General features: G+C 46.2%; 1 protein-coding gene across 2 annotated transcripts in view; it reads right to left on the minus strand.

Annotated features, from left to right (window-relative positions):
- The window catches only part of MYO15B (myosin XVB), a 961,787-nt gene that overhangs the window by 381,794 nt on the left and 555,347 nt on the right, over positions 1-24,646 (minus strand). For both annotated transcript variants that reach the window (XM_086930750.1, XM_086930751.1), the window contains 2 exons: positions 20,155-20,273; positions 19,306-19,424 (listed from right to left, as the gene is read on the minus strand). In XM_086930750.1, coding sequence (XP_086786876.1) covers positions 19,306-19,424; positions 20,155-20,273 — 238 coding nt within the window. The remainder of the gene's footprint in view (positions 1-19,305; positions 19,425-20,154; positions 20,274-24,646) is intronic.

Consider the following 24,646-nt stretch of genomic DNA (forward strand, 5'->3'; position numbering starts at 1 on the left):
GAGAGAGCATCCGGAACGTTAATTTCCTTAGGTATTTGTTTAATGCTCGAAGATCGAGGATCGGGCGCCACTCCCCGTTCTTCTTTCTGATCAGGAAGAACCTGGAGTAAAATCCTAGTCCTCTCATCCTCTGAGGAACGCTCTCGATAGCTCCTTTTTGTATCATCATTTTGATTTGGGTAAGCAGCTCCTTCAGGTGAGCTGGAGGCGGGCCCTTTGGCGGTACATTTGGGGGAAATTTTTCGAATTCTAGGGCATGGCCCCTGGCGACAATATCCAGGACCCATTTGTCCGTTGTTATCGACTGCCAATTGGAGTAAAATTTGGAGATTCTTCCGCCAAGTCTTTTGAGAGGGTGAAAAGACGGTGGTGGCAGGTGAAAAATATCATTGTCGCTTGTCCTTGCCGCGGTATGTAGCCCTACCCCTGTTTGGGGTGTATTGAGATTTTTTCTGCCCATAAGACTGGTAGCGCTGATTTTGGTAGCGCTGATTACCCTGACGGTATGTGGATTGTTGATGTTGTTGCTGGTATCCACCTCTATTGAAGGACGTTCCTCGTCCTCTCGCTCCTCGAAAGGGCGGCTTGTGAAATTGTAGAGTGCCTAAGGATTTGGCCGTTTCGGTATCCTTCTTGATAGTCTGTAAGGCCTCCTCTACCTTGGGGCCGAATAAATATTCGCCATCAAATGGCATGTCTAGAACTCGGTTTTGCACTTCCTGTCTAAAGGCAGTGGAACGTAACCACCCCTGTCTACGGAGAACCGCAGCCCCTGCTAATTGGCGAAAACCTGTAGATGCCACATCAACAGCTGAATCAATTATCTCTTCAGAGGTCCTTTGACCTTCATTGAGAATCTGGAGTGCCTCCGCCTTGGATGGCTCAGGGAGTAGCTCGATAAATGGTGAGATGTCAGACCACATTTGACGGTCGTAACGACCTAAGATGGCTAATGCGTTGGCAGCACGGACAGTTGTTGCAGCCATGGTGGAAACTCGTTTTCCTATTGAGTCTAGGCGTCTGCCATCTCTATCCGGCGGTGTCGTAACTGCAGAGGACGGATTTCTGGCCCTTTTCTGAGCCGCCTGGACAATTACCGAGTCAAGTTTTGCTTGTCCAATGAGACAGGCAGGCGTCTTGTCTGGAGCTTTATATTTCTTATCAATTCTTGGCAAGACTGGAGGAATGGAAGCCGGCGTTGACATCACCTTAACACCTTCCTTCCAGATGAAGTCCACAATGGGTATTGTCCTAATTTGTCGTCTGGGCTGATCTTTAAAATCGTAAAGGAAACATTCTTGTTGAGTATGCTCCATTTTCATATGAAAACGTGCGGTTGCACGCTCCATCAGCAAGTGAAAATTTGCTACATCAACAGGAGGGGAGGCCGACGCAGTCTGAGGAGATGTAGAAGGAGATTGGACCTGATAGTCCTCCCACTCCGATAAATCATCCACTTCTCCTTCTTCCCGTTGGTCGTCATCTTCCGAGGATTGCGGGTCCTCTTCGTGAGCAGGTTGTGGGTGTGAAGGTGGGCACACCGATGGGAGCACGGGTGGAGGCGTTTCCGAAATTGGAGTTGCTTGTCCAGAACCTGCCGATTCCGAAGGTGGAAACCTCCGATAGTAATCGTCCAGCATAAATTGTAAGTTGGATATTAAATCCAAAGGCACTTGAGCAACAGGGGTAGTGACAGGCATCGATACTTCAGCAGGAGAGTGAGGATCCTCATATTCATCATCTTGAAGTTTAATATGTAACTCCGATGGACTAGTGGCTTGTCCAAAAGTATTCTGGACCATCTCATTGTCACTGTCAGAATCCAGTAGTTGGTCTGGGACTTCAGAGGACACCTTGTGAGGTGAAACACGCAGGGGTGAAAGCCTCATTACAGTGTTGCGCAGCTGTTCTGCTGCTTGGTGTGGTGTTAAAAACACCGTCGACGGAGACCACACCTGTAGTGCCGTGCATGAGGATAACTGCGGCGTCGTCGGAGGGTTAACTTCCGATGGATTTGTCGTCGACGGATCACCTCTCGTCGACGGGACACTTTTCGGCAACGAAATAGTCGTCGTCGACGGAAGACCTGTCGTCGACGGGACACTCTTCGTCGACGGGACACTCTTCGTCGACGGGACACTCTTCGTCGACGGGGCACTCTTCGTCGACGGGGCACTCTTCGTCGACGGGGCACTCTTCGTCGACGGGGCACTCTTCGTCGACGGGACATTCTTCGTCGACGGGACACTCCTCGTCGACGGGACCGTCTTCGTGGACGAGTCAGTCCTCGTCGACGGTGGTATTTTCGTCGACGGCGTAGAGCCTGACGACGAGCTCGTCGACGGAGTCTTTTTCGTCGGCGGTAAAGCCTTTAAGGACGTCGACGACGAGGCGTCGACGACGGACGTCGACGAAATAGGCCTCACAGAAACAAAAACCATCGTTGGAGATGCCGTAGACGAGGACATAACCATACTAGGTTTAGGAGATGAAAATGTTACTGTAGATGTCACTGAAGTCGTCGTTCTCGTCGACGAAGAAGCTGAAGAAGACTTCACAGGAGGCGGAGATGAATTCTGTGGTAAAATCCTGTCAGAAGATAGGGGAAGCTTGGGTTTTTTCACCTTTGAGGAAGCAGAAGCGCCTTCCATGCCCCTGGAGGTGGGGACAGCCTGAGAAGTGGAAGGTTGATCCAGTCCTTTAGCAGGTGGCTGTTTTTTAGGCAGTTTAGCCTTGGGAGATGACATTCCCTCAGGCGCAGATCTCTTCCTGGAGGCTGAAGTGGAAGCAGAGGTGACACTGTCTACTTCTGAAACAGTATTAGAAGAATCCTTTAGCCTCTTCAACCACAGCAGTAAACGACCCTCTCTATCTCTGAGAGTCTTCTGAGGCATGGTTCTGCAGATTTTACAATCAGAGGCCTGGTGGTCTGGGTAGAGACAATAAATACACTTTTTGTGTGGATCCTTCTCAAAAAGCCGAGGCTTACCACAGCAGTCACAGGCTCTGAAGAGAGATTTCTTTGAAGACATCCTGAAGAGAAGACACAGATGAAGTAGAAGTTAGAAAAACTGAGCAGAGCTCAGGGAGACTCCCTTCACACGACGTGCGGTAGAAAATCTGAGAGCCTGAGCCTCTGGGGAGAACATTCTGGTGGGTGCTGGCGCCTGATTGGCTGTAGTTTGGACTATACAAAATGACTATGATAGTCATAGATGGGAAGTTTTTGCCTACTGTACCATTGGCTGTTTTACTTCCTGGTTCATTTCTTTTGGTATTACTATATATTTTTAGCATTTTATTGCTTTTTTATGTACCGTGGGACTCCCACTCCGACGACGGGGAATGATTCAGGCATGTGAATCTATGAAAGACACCCCTAATACTGGAGAAGTAAGAGTTTCATTGGATATGAGGTTTCAAGTTGGCGAGTTGAGAGACTGGCAGAATAAAGGCATAGAAGGAAAGTAATTTCTCTCCCTCTCTGAAGGGTCTTGTAGCCTCAGCTATGAAGCTTGTTTCTCTTGACTTTAAGCAGGGGGGCGGGGGGGAGGGGGTATAGCAGGGAGACGAGAAGGGTAGCTTTGAGGGGGGAGCAACGAGCGCCAGAACATTACTGGGAACGGATGCAACTGGTTTAGCAGCCAGTTCTGCAAATGCTAACAAACTAGGCAGCGTAATGAATAGACCCTTTCAGAAAGCTGGGTGTGCTCGTGTTAGATGGTGGCAGACATCCTGCAGACTTTATGCACTATGCGCACATCTGGCTGAAGGGGCGGCCCTGCTCTTGTGTTACCAAGCATGAAGGGGTTATAACAGATCATTTCAGCTCAGAGTAAGACAAACTTCAAAAAATGAAATAAACCCTGGAACTTAACTGGTTAGCAGACAAAGTTAATCAAAGATACAATTGCCGTTGCAAAACACAGACCCTTTCACAGCAAAATATCATTCTAGAGAATGCAAAGTATGCAAAAATTGCAGTCCAAGTTCAGGTGGAGTTGCATGTCGGTGGCATGCATGTGGTAGCCTATATCGAAGTCTGGCCTTTTTATTACTTAAAGGTGGTTCGAGAGAGTTGGAACAATGACCGCTGTCAGTGCTTTGTTGACACCGAGCTGGCCACAGTTAAGTCAATAGTTGGCAAACCTCTCGGGGTGTGATGTGTTTTTTTAGGGTAGGAGTGTTTAGAAGCATGTTAGATAGCATGTTTAGACAAGACGGACGGACGGAAGAGAGGGGAGGGGGGAGGAGAAATGCGACACGGAGGGAAGGGGAGGGGGCGGAGCCTTTCACCGTAACACGGCGGGCAGGGGAGGGGGCGGAGAGGGGAGAGGTGCGACACGGCAGGATGTGACCGTTGCGGCGGTGTTGACGGCGTTAGACGGAAGGAAGAGAGGGGAGGGGGAGGATAAATGCGACACGGCGGGAGGGGGCGGAGCGGGTAAACAGACGGCGTGCACGCGCACGCGCTTTTAAGGTCAATGCGCATGCGCATAAGCTCAATGCGCATGCGCATTGACCTTAAAAGTCACGGGCACTGCAAGGAATCGCCACGATTCCTTGCAGTGTAGATAAAGAGTGGATAACTCGCAATAGTCTCGCTTGCTCGATGCGCATGCGCATCGACAGGCGAGACCTAACCATGCATGAGCTGGAGCGGAAGCGTTAGTGGAAAGTTGATAGCGGGTGAAAAACTCATGTCTCAAACACGAGTTGCACCACTCGTATGTGGCTCCGTGCAACTCTAAGCTTTGTTGAATAAACTTCAATTTAAACGTATGGCGGCTGTAATGCAACGCACTACTGGCGTTCCCTGGTCAGGCCCCTCAACTGAACTCAAGGCTGGAAAATGTGGACATATCATGCAATGCTTCGCTTACCTTGGTTTACTCGCGTAGGGCTCACTCAGTAGTTTCCATCTAATGCAGGGGCGACCGTCTCGGCGTTAGTTCATTGCGTGAACTCGCTATATCTTAGCCCATGTCTATGTGCGTCGTCCGCACAGGAATTGTGGGAATTGTAGTTGTCATCGCTTACTTATGTTTCTACGCATGTTTATCAATCACAAAAAAACAGAGAAATGCATAGGGGGGCCACCAAACGGAAAAATAGTTGAGACAGCAACGCTAAGCATATCAATTAATGTTTGATCAATATTGCCACAAGTTTTCATGTGAAAAAATAATTCTCGCATGGATCATGGTGTAATCACGTCTAACTGCCCAGTTGTTAAGATCCTTATTCAAGCCTACGTGTTTAATGTAGGCGAATTGTAGGTGAATGGAGATTCAATATGAGTAGTTATATAAAGGCTTCAAGCTTGTGATGATGCATATGTCTCACAATTCTTTGTGAAAAGCACAATTCGGCAGTCCTGATTTCGTCAGAGTGGTGGATGTTGAAGTCAATTCACAGTACTGATAGAATCTCTGTTCAAAGTGCACCTGGAGGTCACTCTCACATAAAGGCTTTCTTCTGTAATTCCTGGAGAGTGTCTAAGTGTATTCTCGCAAAATACATCATTTTTAGTTCTCGCCTTTCGATGCGCATGCGCATCGAGCAAGCGAGACTATGGGGGCTTATCCACTCTTTATCCACTGCAAGGAATCATGGCGATTCCTTGCAGTGCCCGTGACTTTTAAGCTCAATGCGCATGCGCATTGAGCTTAAAAGCGCGTGCACGTCCGTCTTGTTTTACCCGCTCCGCCCCCTCCCCTTCCCGCCGTGTCGCATTTCTCCTCCCCCCTCCCCTCTCTTCCCTCCGTCTTGTTTGTTTATTTTACCCGCTCCGCCCCCTCCCCTTCCCGCCGTGTCGCATTTCTCCTCCCCCTCCCCTCTCTTCCCTCCGTCTTGTTTGTTTATTTTACCCGCTCCGCCTCCCCTGCCCGCCGTGTCGCATTTTTTTTTAAATCCCCACTTCCCCCCCTACCCCCCATCAATGCCAACACTGACGCCGTGCTCTGCTGCTTGTTTTTTTCTTCCTCACTTCTAGCTGCTGCAATTCCAGTCCAGCAGCCTGGGCGACGGAGGGAGGATTTGCAAGCAGAGCTGCTCCCATTTGCAATCAATTTCCGTAGAATTTGGCAATGATTTAAATGCTTACTTTTTTCCGCATTTTTGTTAGCACAGAGCTGTGGCATTATCGAACCGGCGTCGATCTCTTTCTGCTTACTGAATTTGCCAATGATTTAAATGCTTATTTTTTCCGCATTTTTGTTAGCACAGAGCTGTGGCATTATCGAACCGGCGTCGATCTCTTTCTGCTTACTCAACAAGGCGCACTGTTGACAAACACTGATGAGCCAACTGGTTTAACGAGGATAGCGATGTTGGCCACCCCTCACCCTCACTCACCCTCACCCTCACCCTCACTCACCCTCAACCCCTCACCCTCACTCACCCTCAACCCCTCACCCTCATTCACCCTCAACCCCTCACCCTCACTCACCCTCACCCTCGACCCCTCCCCCTCAACACCTCACCCTCACTCACCCTCAACCCCTCACCCTCACTCACCCTCAACCCCTCACCCTCAACCCCTCACTCACCCTCAACCCCTCACCCTCAACCCCTCACCCTCACTCACCCTCACCCTCACTCACCCTCACTCACCCTCAACCCCTCACCCTCACTCACCCTCACCCTCACTCACCCTCAACACCTCACCCTCACTCACCCTCAACCCCTCACCCCCTCACTCACCCTCACTCACCCTCAACCCCTCACCCTCACTCACCCTCAACCCCTCACCCTCACTCACCCTCAACCCCTCACCCTCAACCCCTCACCCACCCTCAACCCCTCACCCTCAACCCCTCACCCTCACTCACCCTCAACCCCTCCCCCTCGACCCCTCCCCCTCAACCCCTCACCCTCCCTCACTCACCCTCACTCACCCTCACTCACCCTCAACCCCTCACCCTCAACCCCTCACCCTCAACCCCTCACCCTCAACCCCTCACCCTCACTCACCCTCACTCACCCTCAACCCCTCACCCTCACTCACCCTCAACCCCTCACCCTCACTCACCCTCAACCCCTCACCCTCACTCACCCTCAACCCCTCACCCTCAACCCCTCACTCACCCTCACTCTCACTCACCCTCACTCACCCTCAACCCCTCACCCTCAACCCCTCACCCTCACTCACCCTCAACCCCTCACCCTCACTCACCCTCAACCCCTCACCCTCAACCCCTCACCCTCACTCACCCTCAACCCCTCACCCTCACTCCCTCACTCACCATCAACCACTCACCCTCACTCACCCTCAACCCCTCACCCTCACTCACCCTCACCCTCACCCACCCTCACTCACCCTCACTCACCCTCAACCCCCCACCCTCACTCACCCTCACTCACCCTCACTCACCCTCAACCCCTCACCCTCACTCACCCTCAACCCCTCACCCTCAACCCCTCACCCTCAACCCCTCACCCTCACTCACCCTCAACCCCTCACCCTCACTCACCCTCACCCACCCTCAACACCTCATCCTCACTCACCCTCACTCACCCTCAACCCCTCACCCTCACTTACACTCACTCACCCTCACTCACCCTCAACCCCTCACCCTCAATCTCTCACCCTCACTCACCCTCACCCTCACTCACCCTCAACCCCTCACACTCACTCACCCTCAACCCCTCACCCTCAACCCCTCACTCTCACTCATCCTCACTCACCCTCAACCCCTCACCCTCACTCACCCTCAACCCCTCACCCTCACTCACCCTCACTCACCCTCACTCACCCTCACTCACCCTCACTCACCCTCACTCACCCTCACTCCCTCACCCTCACTCACCCTTACTCACTCACCCTCACTCACCCTCACTCACCCTTACTCATCCTCACTCACCCTCACCCACCCTCACTCACCCTCAACCCCTCACCCACCCTCACTCACCCTCAACCCCTCACCCTCACTCACCCTCAACCCCTCACTCACCCTCACCCTCACTCACCCTCACTCAGCGCAACCACAGCATCTTAAACTAAATATATTTAATAAACTTTAAGCTATTGGCAATATAAAATAAAATCCATTTTATTTACGTATTAATTATTAATTTTTTTTAAAGCCATTGATTTTTTTATTTCAATACATATAAGTCACATATAAGTCCCGTTAATACAAAACATGTTGCTTTACAAATGTTAGAGGTGTCACATTTACAAAAATTATAACTATTGGCTTTGTAAAGAAGAAAGCTATTAATTTCGCTATTTAGAAAAAACAACACATAAATAAAAAACAAAAAAATAAATAACACCTATAGCTCAAACTTTACTACTGCGAGACCTATTGCATTTCCAATGCTTGTTATTATTGCATTTTTTCTCCTACATCTTACAAATCAACGCTGTCAATAGGCTGTTTAGGTTGCTCAGCTTATAGATGGTAAATTTCTGATAACTTATTTAAACCCTCGACGGCTGTATTGAACTTTATTATTAGTGTCGCTTCTCTTTGGATCAGTTTGGCCTTCAAGTCACCTCCTCTTACATCCTGTTCGACTTTTGAAATGATAGTCCAACGCAGATCTTTTTCAGCATGCGTATGGCTATGCCAGTGGATCACTAGGGGAGCTGTTTGTATATTCCTCCTAATTCTTCATTTATGTTGCAATATCCGGTGTCGGACTTCTTGATTGGTTTTACCAATGTGTAACTTTTGGCAGGGGCATAACATTCCATACACCACAAATTTTGATTTGCCGTTTGTGAAATGCTCGTGTTTCCAATAAATGCCATTGTACAGAAACAACTCACCTTCCATTGTTGAATCACAACAAATGCATGTCCCGCATTTGCAAAAACAACAGGTGATGGACCGAATGTGGATCAATGCCATCACCTGTTGTTTTTGCTGTCCCGCATTTGCGACGTCCTTTGATTGGTGGTAGGCCAACATAGTCTCGCAGAGTAGTGGTTTTCTGTTTGGGTAAGGCTGCTCTTACAATTTGATTCGCTATACTCCTGTCTTTCTTGAAAGCGAACAATGGTGCTTCAATTAACTTCAAGTCTAAATTTTTTACCAAATGCCAATTCAGATTTATTTGTTTTTTAAGCCAATTGGACATTGAACAGTATGTAGACACACAGACTATCCGATCTGTGTTTCTTTTTTCTTTTTCATTAGAAGAGACTCACGAGGAGTCCACCACGCTCTTTTCATTGCCCGTTTTAAGAGCTTCTTCGGATACCGTGTGTTGCGAGTTTCTCTTTTAGAATGTTGGCATGCTAGATACACTCATCTTTGAAGGAACAGTTTCTTCTAATTCATAAGAATTGCCCTACAGGCAAATTCTCTTTCAAGCTTCGAGGATGGTTACTTGTGAAATGTAATGCTTTGTTCCTGTCAGACTTTTTTTTAATCCAATGAATAGCAGACCATGCTTAGGGTCTGTCCCTTAGGTCACAGCAGTGAGGCCACTAAGGGCTAATCTTTTAATCCAAATGAGCAAGTCAATCAAAAGGTTTTCAGCTAAACAAACATTATTTTCATGAAGTTTGAAATTGATAAGTCGTGGTGAATTGATACAAAGCATTCATCATCATGGGAAAGCACCCATTGGTTTTGTGTACAGGAGATGCACAAAAGCGCTTCCCCGGCTTCGGGATTGTCACCACCGTGGCTAGACGTTGGTCCAATGGGAGCTCGCCCGTCTGTAGACAATCGAGAAACATATCCAACATATATGGGGCCACTATACCTGCTGTCTTTTTATAAAATTCTACAGGGATGCCGTTAGGCCCTACAGCCTTTCCAGATTGTAACAAGCCAATCGCCACCTGCAGCTCGTCGGCCGTGAGGTCCGACTCTAGTTCAAGGGCCACCTCCGGTGTAAGTTTAGGCATTGCAATGTCTTTTATATAGGACAGCGCTTCTTCTACAGTCATTTCTGACAGAGATGTGTAGGCTTGTTGGAAGTGTCGTGCTAACATTTGTACTATCTCGCGCGGGTCAGTTGTTACTGCAGTTGCGCCTGTCAGTAGTTGTGCTATCCACTTTTTGTCTCTTTCTTTTTTGTCCCACGCCAAGAGCTTCCCAGCTTTATCGCCAGTCTCATATATCTTATGTCGTGTGGCTGTCAGTTTTAATTTGGTCAGTTCCCTGAGGTAGTCCCTATGCAATTGTTGTTTGAGGCGTAAGCATTGGGCCGTGTCCTGTGTCGGATTACAAGAGTGTTGGGCCTCTGCCGCTTGTAACTCCGTCTCTTTGGCAGTGAGCTCTCGTTGCTGCTCCCGTCTATGACCTGTAATAGATGCGATGGCCTGCCCCCTTAGAGTGGTCTTATAGGCCTCTCACAAGGTGGTCGGAGAGTGGACCGGCGACACATTTTCTTGGAAGTAGTGTTGCGTTGTTGAGACTATGGCTTTCCTAACCTTGGGAACCTTCAGGTAGCCTGGGAATATGGGGAATATACGCTGTTGCCCCCTCTGGTGATAAGTGTATGTTAGTATTATCGGTGAGTGATCGGAGATGCCTCTAGGCCTGATCTCAATCCTGTCCACGTGTTTCAGACTGTCCGGAGATGCAATAAAATAGTCAATTCTACATAAACTGTTGTGCAACCCCGAATGAAATGTAAATTGGTGCTCAGTCGGATGGCAATGCTGCCATACGACCGTAAGCCCCAGCGCACCGAGAAAGCCCCCCAGATGTGATGCCCCCAGTGTCCGTACCCTCGCGGGGTTCCTATCCAGAACCCCATCTATCGTCACATTGAAGTCCCCTCCGATAAGCAATTCCCCTCTGGGAGATCGAGGAGGAACTCACTGAGGGCAGGGAGGGTAAATGTTTGCAAGGCTGGAGGCACATAAACAGTCACTATATTGATGGGGTGTCCTTCCCACTGCCCAATAACTGCCGCAAAGCAGCCACCTGTGTCAGTCTTTGTCTCTTATGTATAATGAGTGGCGTTTTTTGTTTTCTTTTGCATTTGTTTTAGATTGAGAGGTGGAAGTGGTGCATGAATGTGGCAATCAGTGTATTTGAAATGTGAATCAGACACAGTATGTGTGACATGTGATAGTCTGTTGATGAGTGAGAGAGAAAAGTGTATTTTTTCAAATGGGTGTCCAAGGGCAATTTAGAGGGGTTGAAGTTGGTTTTGTAATACAATGAAGTATTTTTAACTTGGATGATTTAAAAAAATTATGTAAACTAATATAAATAAAGTTTTTGATGCAATCAAACTGAAAAAGTGGTTGATGAGGGCAGTTGTTTGATCCATTGCTCGTCAAAAGTACAAGGAAAGGAAGTTGCAGTACTGACATTCTTGAATTGTTAATTGAATTCAAGCTAGCCTGGCTGATGAGGGGTGATACCCCAAAACCGGTCCCAGGATGCTTGTTCCCGTTCCAGTGAGGACCTGGTCTGGCAGTTCGGGCTGGACTGTTCCCATGGTGAGCAGGGTGAAGACTGATATATGGCTGGGCACAAACTGGACTGGTATGGTGAGCAAATAAACAATGGATTTAGGCCCAGATCTCTGTACTGGAGATGAATGTTTGACAATGTTCCGTTCATCATCTTATTGCGTTGTTACAGCTTCTGAAAGACCATTAAACTTAGGGTGGAGACAGTCACATGCCAGGACTGCATCTCTCGGAAGAGAGAAGGACTGGGGCAGAGGCACTGGTGATTCGCGCTTCTACTTCTGAAAAGCACACAGGCTAGGGTGCCGTAAGTCTAATGTAAGGTTTATTCCTCAGCATGTGCTGCGAGGCTGAGGCAGGGTCAGACACATGACAGGCTATAGTTCCTGTGAGGATTGTAATGTATCATATGGTATGGCTGTTCAACCTTACTGTGTAATACACTCGCAAATCTGTCTTTCGTGCAGTCAAGCTCGTATGTAAATCCTTTAGCTCAACCTAGGTAGTTGTGGCTTTGAGCAGCAAGGCTTAAACAAAGGAACTAGCATAAAGCATTTAGAAGCACCAAACAACAAAATAAGAAAGTCACACTACATGAAAGAAATCTAACACCAATTTATAAAAATGGATTACATTTTTATGAATTTGTAAACACCAAGAAGAGCAAAATCCACCAATGGGATTCAGTGATATAGGTTTTAAAGAAAAATGTAATTCTCAGCTTTTTAGACCAAAGCACAAACCAGCACTGGTCACGATAAAGTTTAGAAACTTTAGAAATGTTTGAAAGAGTTGTGTTGGGTTACTATGGCCTGAATTGGACCAGTTCCAGCAGGGAGAATGTCAGGGGGCCAGTAAAGAGTATTTGGACAGTTATCTGGTCACCAAACAGTCTCAAGTCCAGTTCCACACTTTACATCAAGACTGCCATAGACTTCAATGGAGTGGTTCTGATGCTGGGGATGCAGGATGCAGAAAGATGCCCTGGGTGCTGTGTGGTTGACAGGTGTTCTTGCGGTTATTCCTCAGTCCACGTGTAAGGTGGGGCAACTTTGGCCACAGGGATCGGCGTCCCTCGAAGTTCTCTATTAGCCAGTAGTAGGCCAACTTCGGCTGGGCTACCGATCCCTATACACAATTGGTCCAGCAGTTTCATTTTGTGAAGACTGGTGTCTGTCTTTGGTGAATAATCTGGAATCAGATGACACTCCTGGGTCCAGCAGATTCAGATGCAACTTTTGGCCATCGATGATCAGTCTCTTGGGTTACCTGTCGGCGGTTACTGGTGATTCAAAGAATGTGGCTATTGACTTGCCAAGAGTAGCTACTTCAGCTTTGATGGCCTTGGTGGTGGTTCCACGGGGGTCAGCTGCGGACCCTTAGAGTCGCTTCTTTGGTCTGGGGCATGGGAGGAACTATTCCATGAGCCACAATCACAGTCCACTCTTTGCTAACCCAAGGTGCCGCAGGTGCAGTCCAGCAGCCGGTGCAGCCATTCTTGCCAGGCCCAGCAGGGCCAGCCCTAGGGCGGTGCAATCGGTGCCACCGCACCGGGCACTAACTTGGGGTGGGGGCATCCTTTTCCCAATTATATTATCATTTCAAAAGCATTTGCTGCTGTGTTTCTGGCCTCCAGCCATTTTCAGGCATCAATTAAAATGTCAAGGGAACTCTGGTGATTAATCGTCTTCCTGGAAAGAGACAGGAGGTTTGTCTAGTGGAAGTTTTGACTCGTCCTAAGGTAGCGCAGAGGGTTAAAATGCCTGCTGCTAAGAGCGTGTAACATGCAGATAACAAAGTGCATATAATGTAAAAAGGTCAGTGGGTTCCTACTTTTTTAAGAGAGCTCCTTTTGTCACTCGTCATTAATAAGTCAAAATTCTAATAAAGAAAATGGAGCTATTAACTGTCATCAAAGAGTTGAGTGCAAACTGCAAGGTATATGTTAAAGCTTTATGTTTTTTTGCCCAGTCTTTCATTATCCTAATCTTGCCAAAGGGGTTCATTTGGTTAGAAAACTATTCTTCTTCTTAAAGAAAACCCCGAACAATGGTGTTACGTTTTAAATTGTGAATTTGTGCTTTAAAGAATAAGGACTCTTAAACTAAGTTGCCTACCAGTATCGATGATATGTCACTGCTACATTACACCTTGTAGTCCTGTCTGATGTAGCATTTCCTATACACTGATTTACACACATATGATTGTCTCTGTGCAATGTTTGTGTGATGTAAAGTGTCTGACACCTTACACTGGTATGAGTGGTGCTATATAACAAGATAAATCTGAGAGTCTGTGGTTACGGAGATTTGAGGGGACACTGTTAGAGGGTGCTAGTGAGGGAATCCGTGGCAGAGCTGGTCATTGGGGGGGCGCCAAAAGACACTGTCCCATAGGGCGCCACCAGTGTTCAGTAGGGCAGTCCTTCTTCAGTAATTTCTCCAGTTTCATTATGATGTGCGGTTCAGGGTGCCAGGAGTTCCATATGTATACCCAGAAAGTGTATCTAGCGTGATGATGTGGTCAATAGCCAATGGGTACCATAATCCCTCTCTCCTTATGACAACTTACGGGTATGTGTGGCAGTTAGCAATCCCAGAGTGCACAATTCTACCTCCTCTCAAGATGTCGTAATGCTTTCTTGGATGTTAGGAGCTTGGTAGCCCACCCTAGAGGTGTGGCTACCTGTGGGCTACATGCCCACCGGTAAACAGGTTTGGTCACTGGTTTCACCTCTCTGTACCTGACGCCAGTTGTTGGAAGCCGGCTCTTTATATGCTATACCAAAGTAAGGTATAGTGTGCACAGAGTCCAGTGGATCCCCAGAGGTATAGAGGAGGCTGAATTATAAAATCACTAACAGCTCTCTGTGGCATTTTGGTCGAGCAGTTAGGCTTATCAGGAGGGTGTGTTAAGCATTTATTGTATTTACTCAATCAAGGACTGATTACACACACTTAGAATCAGACCAATTACATAAGTATAAAAAAGGTATACTTATGTTTTATTTCTAGAACCAAGCAGGGCTTGGCACAGGTAGGTAAAGTATACTTTCAAATGCAAAACTTTATAAGGCAATGGAATGGTGAATGGAATTGGCTTTGTTACAGGTTTGTATTGCCTTATAAAACAGTTTTCAATACATCGAAATTACTTTTGATTACTTTTGGATTACCTTTCAGTTATTTAGAGTATTTGAGGTGATATCCCGAGATATCTCACACTGGAGTTTGTAACTTACAGGTAAGGACGACAATTAGGTTAAAGTATAGTTACTTTTCTTTAATTCAAAAACAGTTCAACATTTTTAGGAACAAAACTCGTAACATTGGTTCCTATGGGAAAAAGAATGTTATTGGTTAGCAGGTAAGTAAACGACCTGCAAGAATAGTATTTGGGGGTTAGAACCAAATTCCCCAAGGTTCAGTTAGGCACTCAAATTGCACTACCAGCTGCACTAGGGAAGTGGGGTGCAGAGTGCAGGGGCCCGATGTTAGCCAAGGGGCCCTTCGGTCAGGGACAGCTTACAAGCATGTCACTCAGTTGTGGGAGCAAAGCTCCAGGGGTTAAGATCAGCACTGCAGTGGCCAACAATTAGCACAAGAGCTGGCACGGAGATGGACGGATGCGAAGTGCCAATGAGACTTGGGGTATCCTGTGATTCTCAATGAAGATCTCCTGTTTGGAAAAGATGCTACTGGCTAGGGAAGGGAAGCTTCCTGAAGGCGCCCACTGGCTGGAGAGGTAAGTTGGGTTCTTGGGGGATGCATGGACACCATTGGTAGGGCCGCCCAAGGTCGTGGGGTGTCAGGTGCAGGTGCGTCTTTTGGCATCGGATTTTTATCAGCTCCGGTTTCGGTTGAGGGGATCCTTCAGGTTGAGGCTGCAGGTGCCGGATTGCAGCTTGAGGTAGGTTGGGGATCACCAGGTCACAGGTCAGGATTGCTGGGGGTACCTCCTCATGGTGTTGGGCCACTCCAACTCAGGTCGTGGGCGTGGAGTGCAGAGTGGTGCAAAATCACGGAGCCGCCTGGATCGCGGATTCTGCGACTGGAGTCTATATTGAGCAAATTCGTTGCTCACAGGAGACAGAGTCTTTAAGCTGGGTGCACAGCATTTCCTCTGGGCACTGGGGGCTTCTGGACACGCTGGCATTTCCGCTGTAGGCAGGTCAGATGTAGACCTAGGGCCAAAGCAGTTGGTGTCCTCTTCTTTCTGGGTCTGCACAGCTCTTCGGTTCTTCTTCTTTCTTCCTCAAATCTGAGGAGGCAAAGTTCAATGTTGCTCCCAACTACTAAATTTAGGGCTGTTAAACAGGTGTGCAGGTTAAGACCAATAGGTCCCTTTCTTGGGGTGGGTACACCCACTATTGTGCCACAATCCATAAGCCTCTCCCTAATTTGGATGTGTGCCCTCATCTTCAAGATGGAGGGAACTGAGATCTGTGCTTCACCTCACCTCCCCCACCTAAGGGGTTGGCAAAGGCGGGCACACCTCTCCTCCTAGCTAGGTTTTCCTGACGATTCTCCTGCCCAAAGTGGGGGTCAGAATTAGTGATAGCTAGTTGCTGGGGGACAGCAAAAGGCAAGGACAGCTTAAAAAGGCAGCAGACCATTGAAGCGTCCCCTTTGTGTACCCAGCCCATCCTGGGAAGGAGGCATGCCCCCTCTACACAGGATGGGCTTTGTTTCTGAACCCAGAGAGTGGAGGCCCTTTACCTAGGGACTTGAAACCTGTCTGGTGGAGGCAAATGGCGGGCAGCCATTTGGAAACCGCACCAGGGCTGGTCATTTTTCAGGGGGCATCTCTAAGATGCCCTTTGAGTGCATTTTACATCAACTCCGCACTGGCATCAGTGTGGGTTTAATGTGCTGAGAAGTTTGCTACCAAACTTCCCAGGTTTCAGTAAAGCCATTATGGAATGGTAAAGTTTGTAATGACCAACTCCCAGACCATATACTCTTTATGGCTTTACTGCACTTACAATGTCTAAGAATGGACTTAGACACTGTAGGGGTACAGGGCTCATGCCACTGTACCCTAACCTGGGAGTTAATGCACCCTGCAAGAGGAGTGACTTACCTAGGCCCCAGGCAGTGTGTTGCAGGCATGGCACACAGGCATGTGTGCCATTTCGACTAGTCACTTATTTCTGCGCCAAAACACGCAGCCTGCAATGGCAGTGTGTGGGTATTAAGGTGCAGGGCCTCTAAGGGTGGCACAATATGTGCTGCAGCCCTTAAAGGACTTCCCCAGTCACAGTGCCCTTGGTACGTATAATACCTTTTACAATGGGCTTTCCTGTGGCCAGAGATTTGCCAATTTTGGTTACAAGGTGCAGTTTTGGGGTAGGAACACAGGCCCTGGGATCTTGATTGGCAGGGACCCATGGCACATCAAGTCAAGTTGCATCAGATGTCAGGCAAAAAGTGGGGGGTAACCATGCAAAACGGGGCACCTTCCTACACCAGTCTGTCTACCTGAACAAATGGCCAGCCTTACATGAGTGTGGTCACCATTTGCCCACCAAAGGCAGAATCCCTCAATGAAGCTCGCCTTTTGGGCCAACACCCTGTGTGAATTCCTGCAAGGGGGAGGTAACAACTCCCTCTGTAGCAGACTTGTTTCTAAGGCTGGGAGTCGTTCACATGACTCCTCTGAAGGACAGAAGGCTGTCTGGCAGCCAGATATTGTATGAAGACACTGGACAAACTGGGCACCAAAGTGCCAACTTTCTAAAAGTTACCTTTTCTTAAAAGTGCCATTAAATTCTACTTGGGTATCAAGTCTGGTTTAATGCCACAATTAATTGGTCCTCAATGTTGATATGCACCCAGTGGTTTGAAATGTGGTAGAACATTGGATGAAACACAAATAATTATTATATGATAAAAGATTTTGAATTCAGGAGTTTTAATTCAGCATAACCATCATGAACATGGAAACTACACGAGTAATAGACTGATTGTGATGCATTGCACTGTAATGATATATTATGGAATTTGAGTTTGGTTGAAAATGAAAAACGAGGATGGTAGAGACCGGCATGCTTTTAAGAATGTGGTTTATCTTTGTTAGCCAGTAAATATCCAATCACTAATGTGAGACTACAGTGCGGTGAAGCGTAAAACTCTGAAGGGCTCGTATACATGGCATTCTGGGAAACATAGTACGATTTGAGAATTTAAATAAAACTTGAGGGCCAGTGTTTTGAAGATTCAATTTTGTACTCCAGTACTGGTTTTATTGTTCACTCGCGGACACGTGACCATGAGTAGGGTGGAGGGAGAGGGGTTATAAAGGAGTGAACAGGTTTAAATCAGTTGTAATAACTTTTGCACAACATTTTGATGAAATACGAGTGTATCAGTAAATGGGAACTGAGTGAATCGATTTTAGAAGCTCCACAACACAGTAAGCGTGCTGGATAAACATTGTGGGAGTAAAAAGCAGAAGTTAGGTTTTGGCGCAACATGGGGGCATTGGTTATTGCGTAAATGGTAACCTAGCAGCAGTGAGAACTTCATTGCAGAGATATATGGTGCCTCTTAGTAAGCGGGTGGTTTGACAAGGATTAGAGTTGGTTGACAGAGCTGACTAAATGTAAATTATGACAGCAAATGCAGATAAGCAGTTGATTGAAACATCCTCGAGAGACAATCTTTTTGAAAATATATTATAAGTGTTATGTTTGTGCATTGCAATCAATGATGTATGTTTAAGCTGATGGATGTATTCATTTTCAACAGATACCCCTGACGAAGGTTTCATACCGAAATGCAATGAGTGAATTTTAAATAAGGTCGTGTTTTACAGAAACATCTCCTGTTTATGAATATTATCGAACGAAAAACGGAAATAGATATAATAAATCGATAATAAATGGATAAAAAAAGAGAATCACGTTTAAAATATGGATAAAATGAAGAGTGGAATACAGAATTGGTTTATTGGATTCATTTGGCAGCAGATACGGCTGTGTAGCTGGAGTGGGATCATAATAGGTCCACTGTGTGTTCGTTTTACAATTAATTTGATACCTTGAAGTGCCCATTTTAATAGTCCCAGTCAGAAGTTAGCCTGGCTGAGAGGTCATTCAGTAGCCCGGTATTAGCAAATGGGGCTATAAACCTTTCCACAGCAAAAACGACAATTTGGAGGCTTTGCTGTTAAGACATATTAATGTATATGTTCTACTTAATAATATAACACCTACCTGTCTTAGGGCCCAATAGGCTTTCCTTAGGGGAGTCTTGTATATATTGTTAAGGAAAGTGGGGGCATTGCAATTGGCTTAATTGGAAAATTTGAGCTAGCAGTTTTAAACTGCTCTTCCAGGCTGCAGTGGCAGGCTTAGAGACATTTTGTACTTTGTCACTCGTAGGGTGGCAAATTTAGTGCTGCAGCCGTGAGTGAATTCTCAAACTTACATGCCCTGGGCACCCTTGGTAGCATATACCAGGGGCTTATAAGCAAATCAATTTATGCCAATTGAAGTTAGCCAAATTAACATTTTATTTTGAAATGGCTTAGAACACTGGCACCGAGGTCTGGTTAGGAGGCCTCAGTGCACTCTCAGATTAAAAAACCCAGCAGATTCAGCATAAAACCTTGGGGGTGATCAAGCGTAAAGAGGAATTTCCTTACAGTTCCTCAACACCAATAGGTCCTGGACAGAAAGATTTACAAGTCAGTGACAGGTTAGGCTGTCTCTTAGCATGCAACTGCCTCTGTTCAAGCCATACCAGCTCTGTCTGAGGCACTGTCACAAGATGCCTATTATAAACTTTCACCATGCATCCGTCTTTCTTTGAGTTGGGCACAAGAGAAGCTGAGGCTAGGTTACACAACACTGTAATTTTATCCCTTGGCCAATGGGAACAATCCTGCTGGAGACTGAAATAAGATGGTACCTGTAGCTGCAGAGGATTTTCAGGTGCTCAGGATTGAAACCAGCAGCTTTCACAATCTTCAATAGCCTGATTCCCCTGTGAGAGACGCCAAGCAGCTGCACATCACTCCCATTCTCCCCCTAAAACAAGAGAAATGATTTTCCTCAGAGAAGGCACACTTGGCAGCCAAATGGATCCAGTGAAGGGTTCAGTCTTGGTTGTAATGGGGACATAGGATCTGTGGAATGGCGAACCTCTAGTTGATGGTTACAAAGCAGAGACAGACATAAGTGATAGCTGCTCTCTTGTGACGGTGCAAAGTTGGGATGCAGGAGGCTACTTTGAGTGATGACAAGGAAAGCCCAGTGTTTTAATGATGGCTGCTAATGTCCAGCCGAGATCCTTTATCAAGGTGACAGGACATACATAGGGGATGGGTTGGTTTGGGGGGCAGATGGGATGGGGGGGTCCAGTGCGCTACTGGTGAGAGGACTAGAACATGGTTAAGTAGTGGCAGGCATCATCTACAACCGTTTCTCTACCTTGAAAAAGGCAGGAAATAGAGAGGATTTAGTTATGGTTGCTATGGCGTGGAAGAGGGTGTGTTGCAATTCTAGACAGGTAGTAGATACAAGACCCTACAAATAATTGCTATGGCTCATCTGGACTTTTCGTGCACTAATGGCGTCATGGCACACATATGTCAAAGATTGGTGATAGGGAAGGCACAACGGCTATGCATGTTTCCTACTGTGAAGTATTTATTGACTTCTTTAGATGATGACAAGGCATATTCACAGGGGATGATCCCACATTCATGACAGGGCAGATATATGGGATTTGTGATGGACTCTCAAGTACTTTACTTACTGTGACGGTGAAAAGACGTGAAAAATAGTTGGCCCAGTTATCGCGGGCTGCCACCACAATCCTTTTCTTTATTCCCTCTTCCAAGATGGATTTTGCATCTGTCCCAACACGAAACTCAGCTGTGACCAAGAGAGAGCAAAGTCAGCATTTATCAAACCAAAGAGGATTACCTAATGCATCTCTAGTCAGTAGTCGTAATCTTATGATGGCAAATACCTCAACCAGACAGTGAGAAATTACAGCTGCTCATTAAAAGTCTCAAACAATGAAAACAGACACACATGATCTGGTACTACCAATAAAACAGAGTGCAGAAGTACCCCAATGGTCATACAAGACAGACCTTAGCCAATGAACATCTCTGCTATAAGCGACTTCAAACAATGAGAATCAAAGCAGCGTGACTATCAATTTACGAAACCTGTCAGACACAAATGATCGCCAACAATTAAATAAATCTTTCAAAATATTAATAGATGGAAAATGGAGATTAGAGATTTCAAGTAATAATAATTTTAACCAATGAAATAAAGCCATCAGAAAGATCACCGATAAAACCATAGCACCCTTTCTTGTGAATACCAATAAAATAGAGTACAGAAGCATTTCATTGAGGAAGAGAAATGTACTCTAATTGGAATGCTAGGCCACGAAAGCGCTAAAAATCAAAAGTGAAGCACTGTGCTAACTTTACTAAATGTTTCTCTGAGAAATAAAAGAACTTCAGCAGTAAAAAAAATGCATCATAAATATTACCAACAAGGAAAACAGCGAGATTCTAAGCAACAATACATCCATAGTAAAAACAAAATGAAGCCAGCAGAATGTTATTCGATGATATTCGGATCCACGAGTGTGTGAGTATTGAAGAAACTACGGCAATAAAATGAAGCCACTGTTAACCAAAAAAATGGAGCTAGGTGGTTCTGAGCAATTAAACATCCCCAGTGCATTAAAACCATCAAAAATGTCAATAATGCAAATGGGGGTCCGAGATTCAGAGCAAAGAAACATCCCCACAGCTGTACTTACACCATTAGAAATGTTACACAAACATACATTTCACACCCCAATAAGCTATTTTAGCTGGGGTTTTGTTTACAGCAAAACACTAGACTAACCTACTGGAACATGCAGGAGGCATCAGAGCATAATTGGCAGCCTATTAGCTTAAGGGAAATTAGTATTTGCTTTTTCCTGCTTTTATTCCGAACATAATAAGGTGGTTGTGTTTGGGTCTTGTCTTGCCCGGACTGCCCAGCAGTGTGTCAAGCATGACCCCTGCACGCGCATGCATGCCTCAGCCGAATTGACGCGCTGACGCAGTCAAGCCACAAATTCAAAGCATCAGTGTAGCTTCCTCTTCACCTAGAAGCCTCCGCGCTTAGCCGATAAATACTTCTGCTTAACCATAATTAGCAGCAGTTAACCCTCAAGATGCAGGAGTTTGAAGATGCTCACACGCATTTCTTTTGCGAGTGGCAGTTCCAAGGAACATGGCCTCAAGGTCCTATGCCACGACCCTACACAAACAGCACTTTAGGACATCCATTTAAGTCCTAGATCAGCACACAAGAACTTACTTTGCCTATGTTATGTCTTTTGTTACATACACCCTCATGTCAAACTCTGCTGCTCATTCACTTAAATATACTTTCTTCTCCTTTCCAGGTGCCTACCTGCCTCTCATGCTGCTACTATACAGTTTCAAGAGTTAAAGTTCCACCACTAGACAGATTTCCTACTTTGACTCAACCTTCTGCTACTTCCACTTTTTTTATTAGTAGTACAAATGATTCATATCCATACCTTCCCTTCCAACATTCACACTTCTCATCCTTGTATTATCCCAATCACCCACTCTACATTTTACCTTCCAGGGGAAAGTTTGAAAACACTAGAAAAACAAACACAATCCTTCAATGATCTTATATCTCCACTCATCACATACCTCTGTAGTTCAATGCTCCAATTAAATGTATTTTTACCCTCGCTCCAATCATCGATACCTTTGCAACTAACAACTAACTGCTTTCCTTTCCTGATTCTTCTCTCACAACCTCAAACTTTGCAATCAACAATGATCTTGTAAGGACCCTCTTCCCAATTTTTGGACACACAGCTCCACTTTGTACTGATTCTACTTTGCTACATCCTGCCATTCATCACTTGCTGCCTCATTTGCTTCAATTATGCTAACCCCAACTCAGCATCATCATACCCCTTTTCTCCTCATTTATCCTTTTTATCAATCGTCTCCTTGTACCCAATCACGTTTTACTTGTTGTATGTCGTTATTTGGTTTTCATAAGGCAGATCCCACAGCTGGAAGCGGCAGCAGAGCACTTTGGGTGAACAGTGATTATGGTTACATGGGTGGTATAAGAGGCAAAGCGAAGCTCATGTGCCACAGAACACTACGAACATCAAATGCCATCAGGTATATGACGTAAAAGCCTTTGACCAGTTAGAAATGTCAAGCACCAGAATAGAGGGTCCGGTTTTAGCCAACCCGCCAATTAAGCAATACAGGATAGTGTCGGAAGTGACTATTTAGCGGTGAATTTATAGCAACAGGTTGTAGAGAAAAATTGGGTCTTAGACCTCGGCGGTTCCCTTTTTTGGACACTTACTCTCACCACTGGTCATTTCTTTAAGAATGATCCAATCCTCCATCTACTTACACCACAGTCTCTATCTCTCTCTGTTACCCAGCAACAAATGTCATTTAATTCCATTCTATTTGATCTTCTTGCACACCAGAAACCTTATTTTTTCTGGACTCTTATTTGCACATTCTCATTCATGTCTGATGCTGGCAGTGTCCACAGAAACAGTCCTACTCTCTGTCACAAATTATCTCTCCTCTGTGCATCCCTCAGAACAAATGATTTCTCTTTTTTCTTGATATTACAGCTGTTTTTGACATAGTGGGTGCCAGACTGTACTATCTGTCTTGACCTGCCTTTATTTATTTATTTATTTTATTTATGAATTTTGTAAAGCGCACGGCTACCCCCAACGGGGGTGTCCCGGCGCTAAGGCTGTCAGCAGGAAGAGGAGGAACAATCTAAATAGATGAAAATAGCCACGTTTTCAGACGTCTACGGAACAGTGCTTCGGATGGGGCAAATCTGAGGTCAACAGGTAAGCTGTTCCAATGTTTGGCCGCAAGGACAGCAAGGCTCTGCCACCCATTCTTGTGCGGCGGAATCGTGGCACAAGCATGAGACGAAGGTTATTGGAGCGTAAGTCTCTGACTGAGTGAGATAGTCTCAATCTCTTTCTTAAATAATCTGGGCCGGTTCCGTTCAGAGCTCAGAAAGTAAGAGTGAGCGTTTTAAACTTAATGCGGTTGGCTATAGGAAGCCAGTGGAGCTCTTTGCGAAACGCTGAGATCGGGTGACGGAACGGGATATTGCCAATCAGTCTTGCTGCAGCATTTTGAACTACTTGCAGACGTTCAATTTGATATAGAGGGGCCCCCGCGTATAGACTGTTGGCATAATCCAAGTGGGAGGTAATTAAGGCCTGAGTGACTGTTCTGCGTGCATCCATCGGCAAAAATGGGAAGATCTTTCTCATCATCTTTAATTTACCAAAGCAGGCAGCAGTAACCTTGTTAATTTGAGGGCTGCAGGAGAGCGTATCATCGAACATGAACCCCAGATTGCGGGCGGTGTGCACCGGGATAGGGGGGGGGTTGAGTACCGTTGGCCACCATAATGAGGGTGGTATGGTCATTTTTTGATTAAAAAACAGAACCTCCGTCTTGTCGGTGTTAAGACGCAAGTGGTTCGAGGCCATCCACGAACAGATTTCGCCCAGACAGTGGCGAAAGCTAGAGAGGCTGGAGTCAGAGTGATCTCTAAAGGAGAATATCAGCTGTGTATCATCAGCATAAGAGATCACTCTGACTCCGCATGCCTCCACTACCTTGGCCAGAGGGGCCAGGTAGACATTGAAGAACAAAGGACTCAGCGCTGAGCCTTGCGGGACTCCACAAACAAGAGGTTTGCATCCCGATTTAAACGGTCTGAGAAGAACCCTCTGTGATCGTCCTTGGAGAAAAGAACTGATCCACGACAGGGCAGTGCCGCTCAGTCCAATCTGCTCCAGTCGGTCTAGAAGAATTTTGTGGGACACCGTATCGAAAGCGGCGGACAGGTCGAGGAGGACCAACATGGCCTCCTTGTCCACACATTCTCGAACAGTCTCCGATACTTCTAGCCTTTGCTTTCTGGTTTTAGCCATACTGTTCTGTCTTTGCTGTCCTTGAATCTTTTTAATCACTCCTACATTGGCCAATTATATTTGATCCTTTCTCATCACTACTGTGCACCACAGACCACTGAGACTCACTAGTCTCAGCTCTTGTGGTCTACACTCTTATGTCTAAGTAAACAATTCCCATTAACATGTATATATGGAAATCTGACACTGAATATATTTAACAAACTTGTTTATGAAGTCATTTATATATTTAGGATGC

Source organism: Lissotriton vulgaris, chromosome 7 (assembly GCF_964263255.1).
Source record: "Lissotriton vulgaris chromosome 7, aLisVul1.2, whole genome shotgun sequence".
Lineage (NCBI taxonomy): Eukaryota > Metazoa > Chordata > Amphibia > Caudata > Salamandridae > Lissotriton > Lissotriton vulgaris.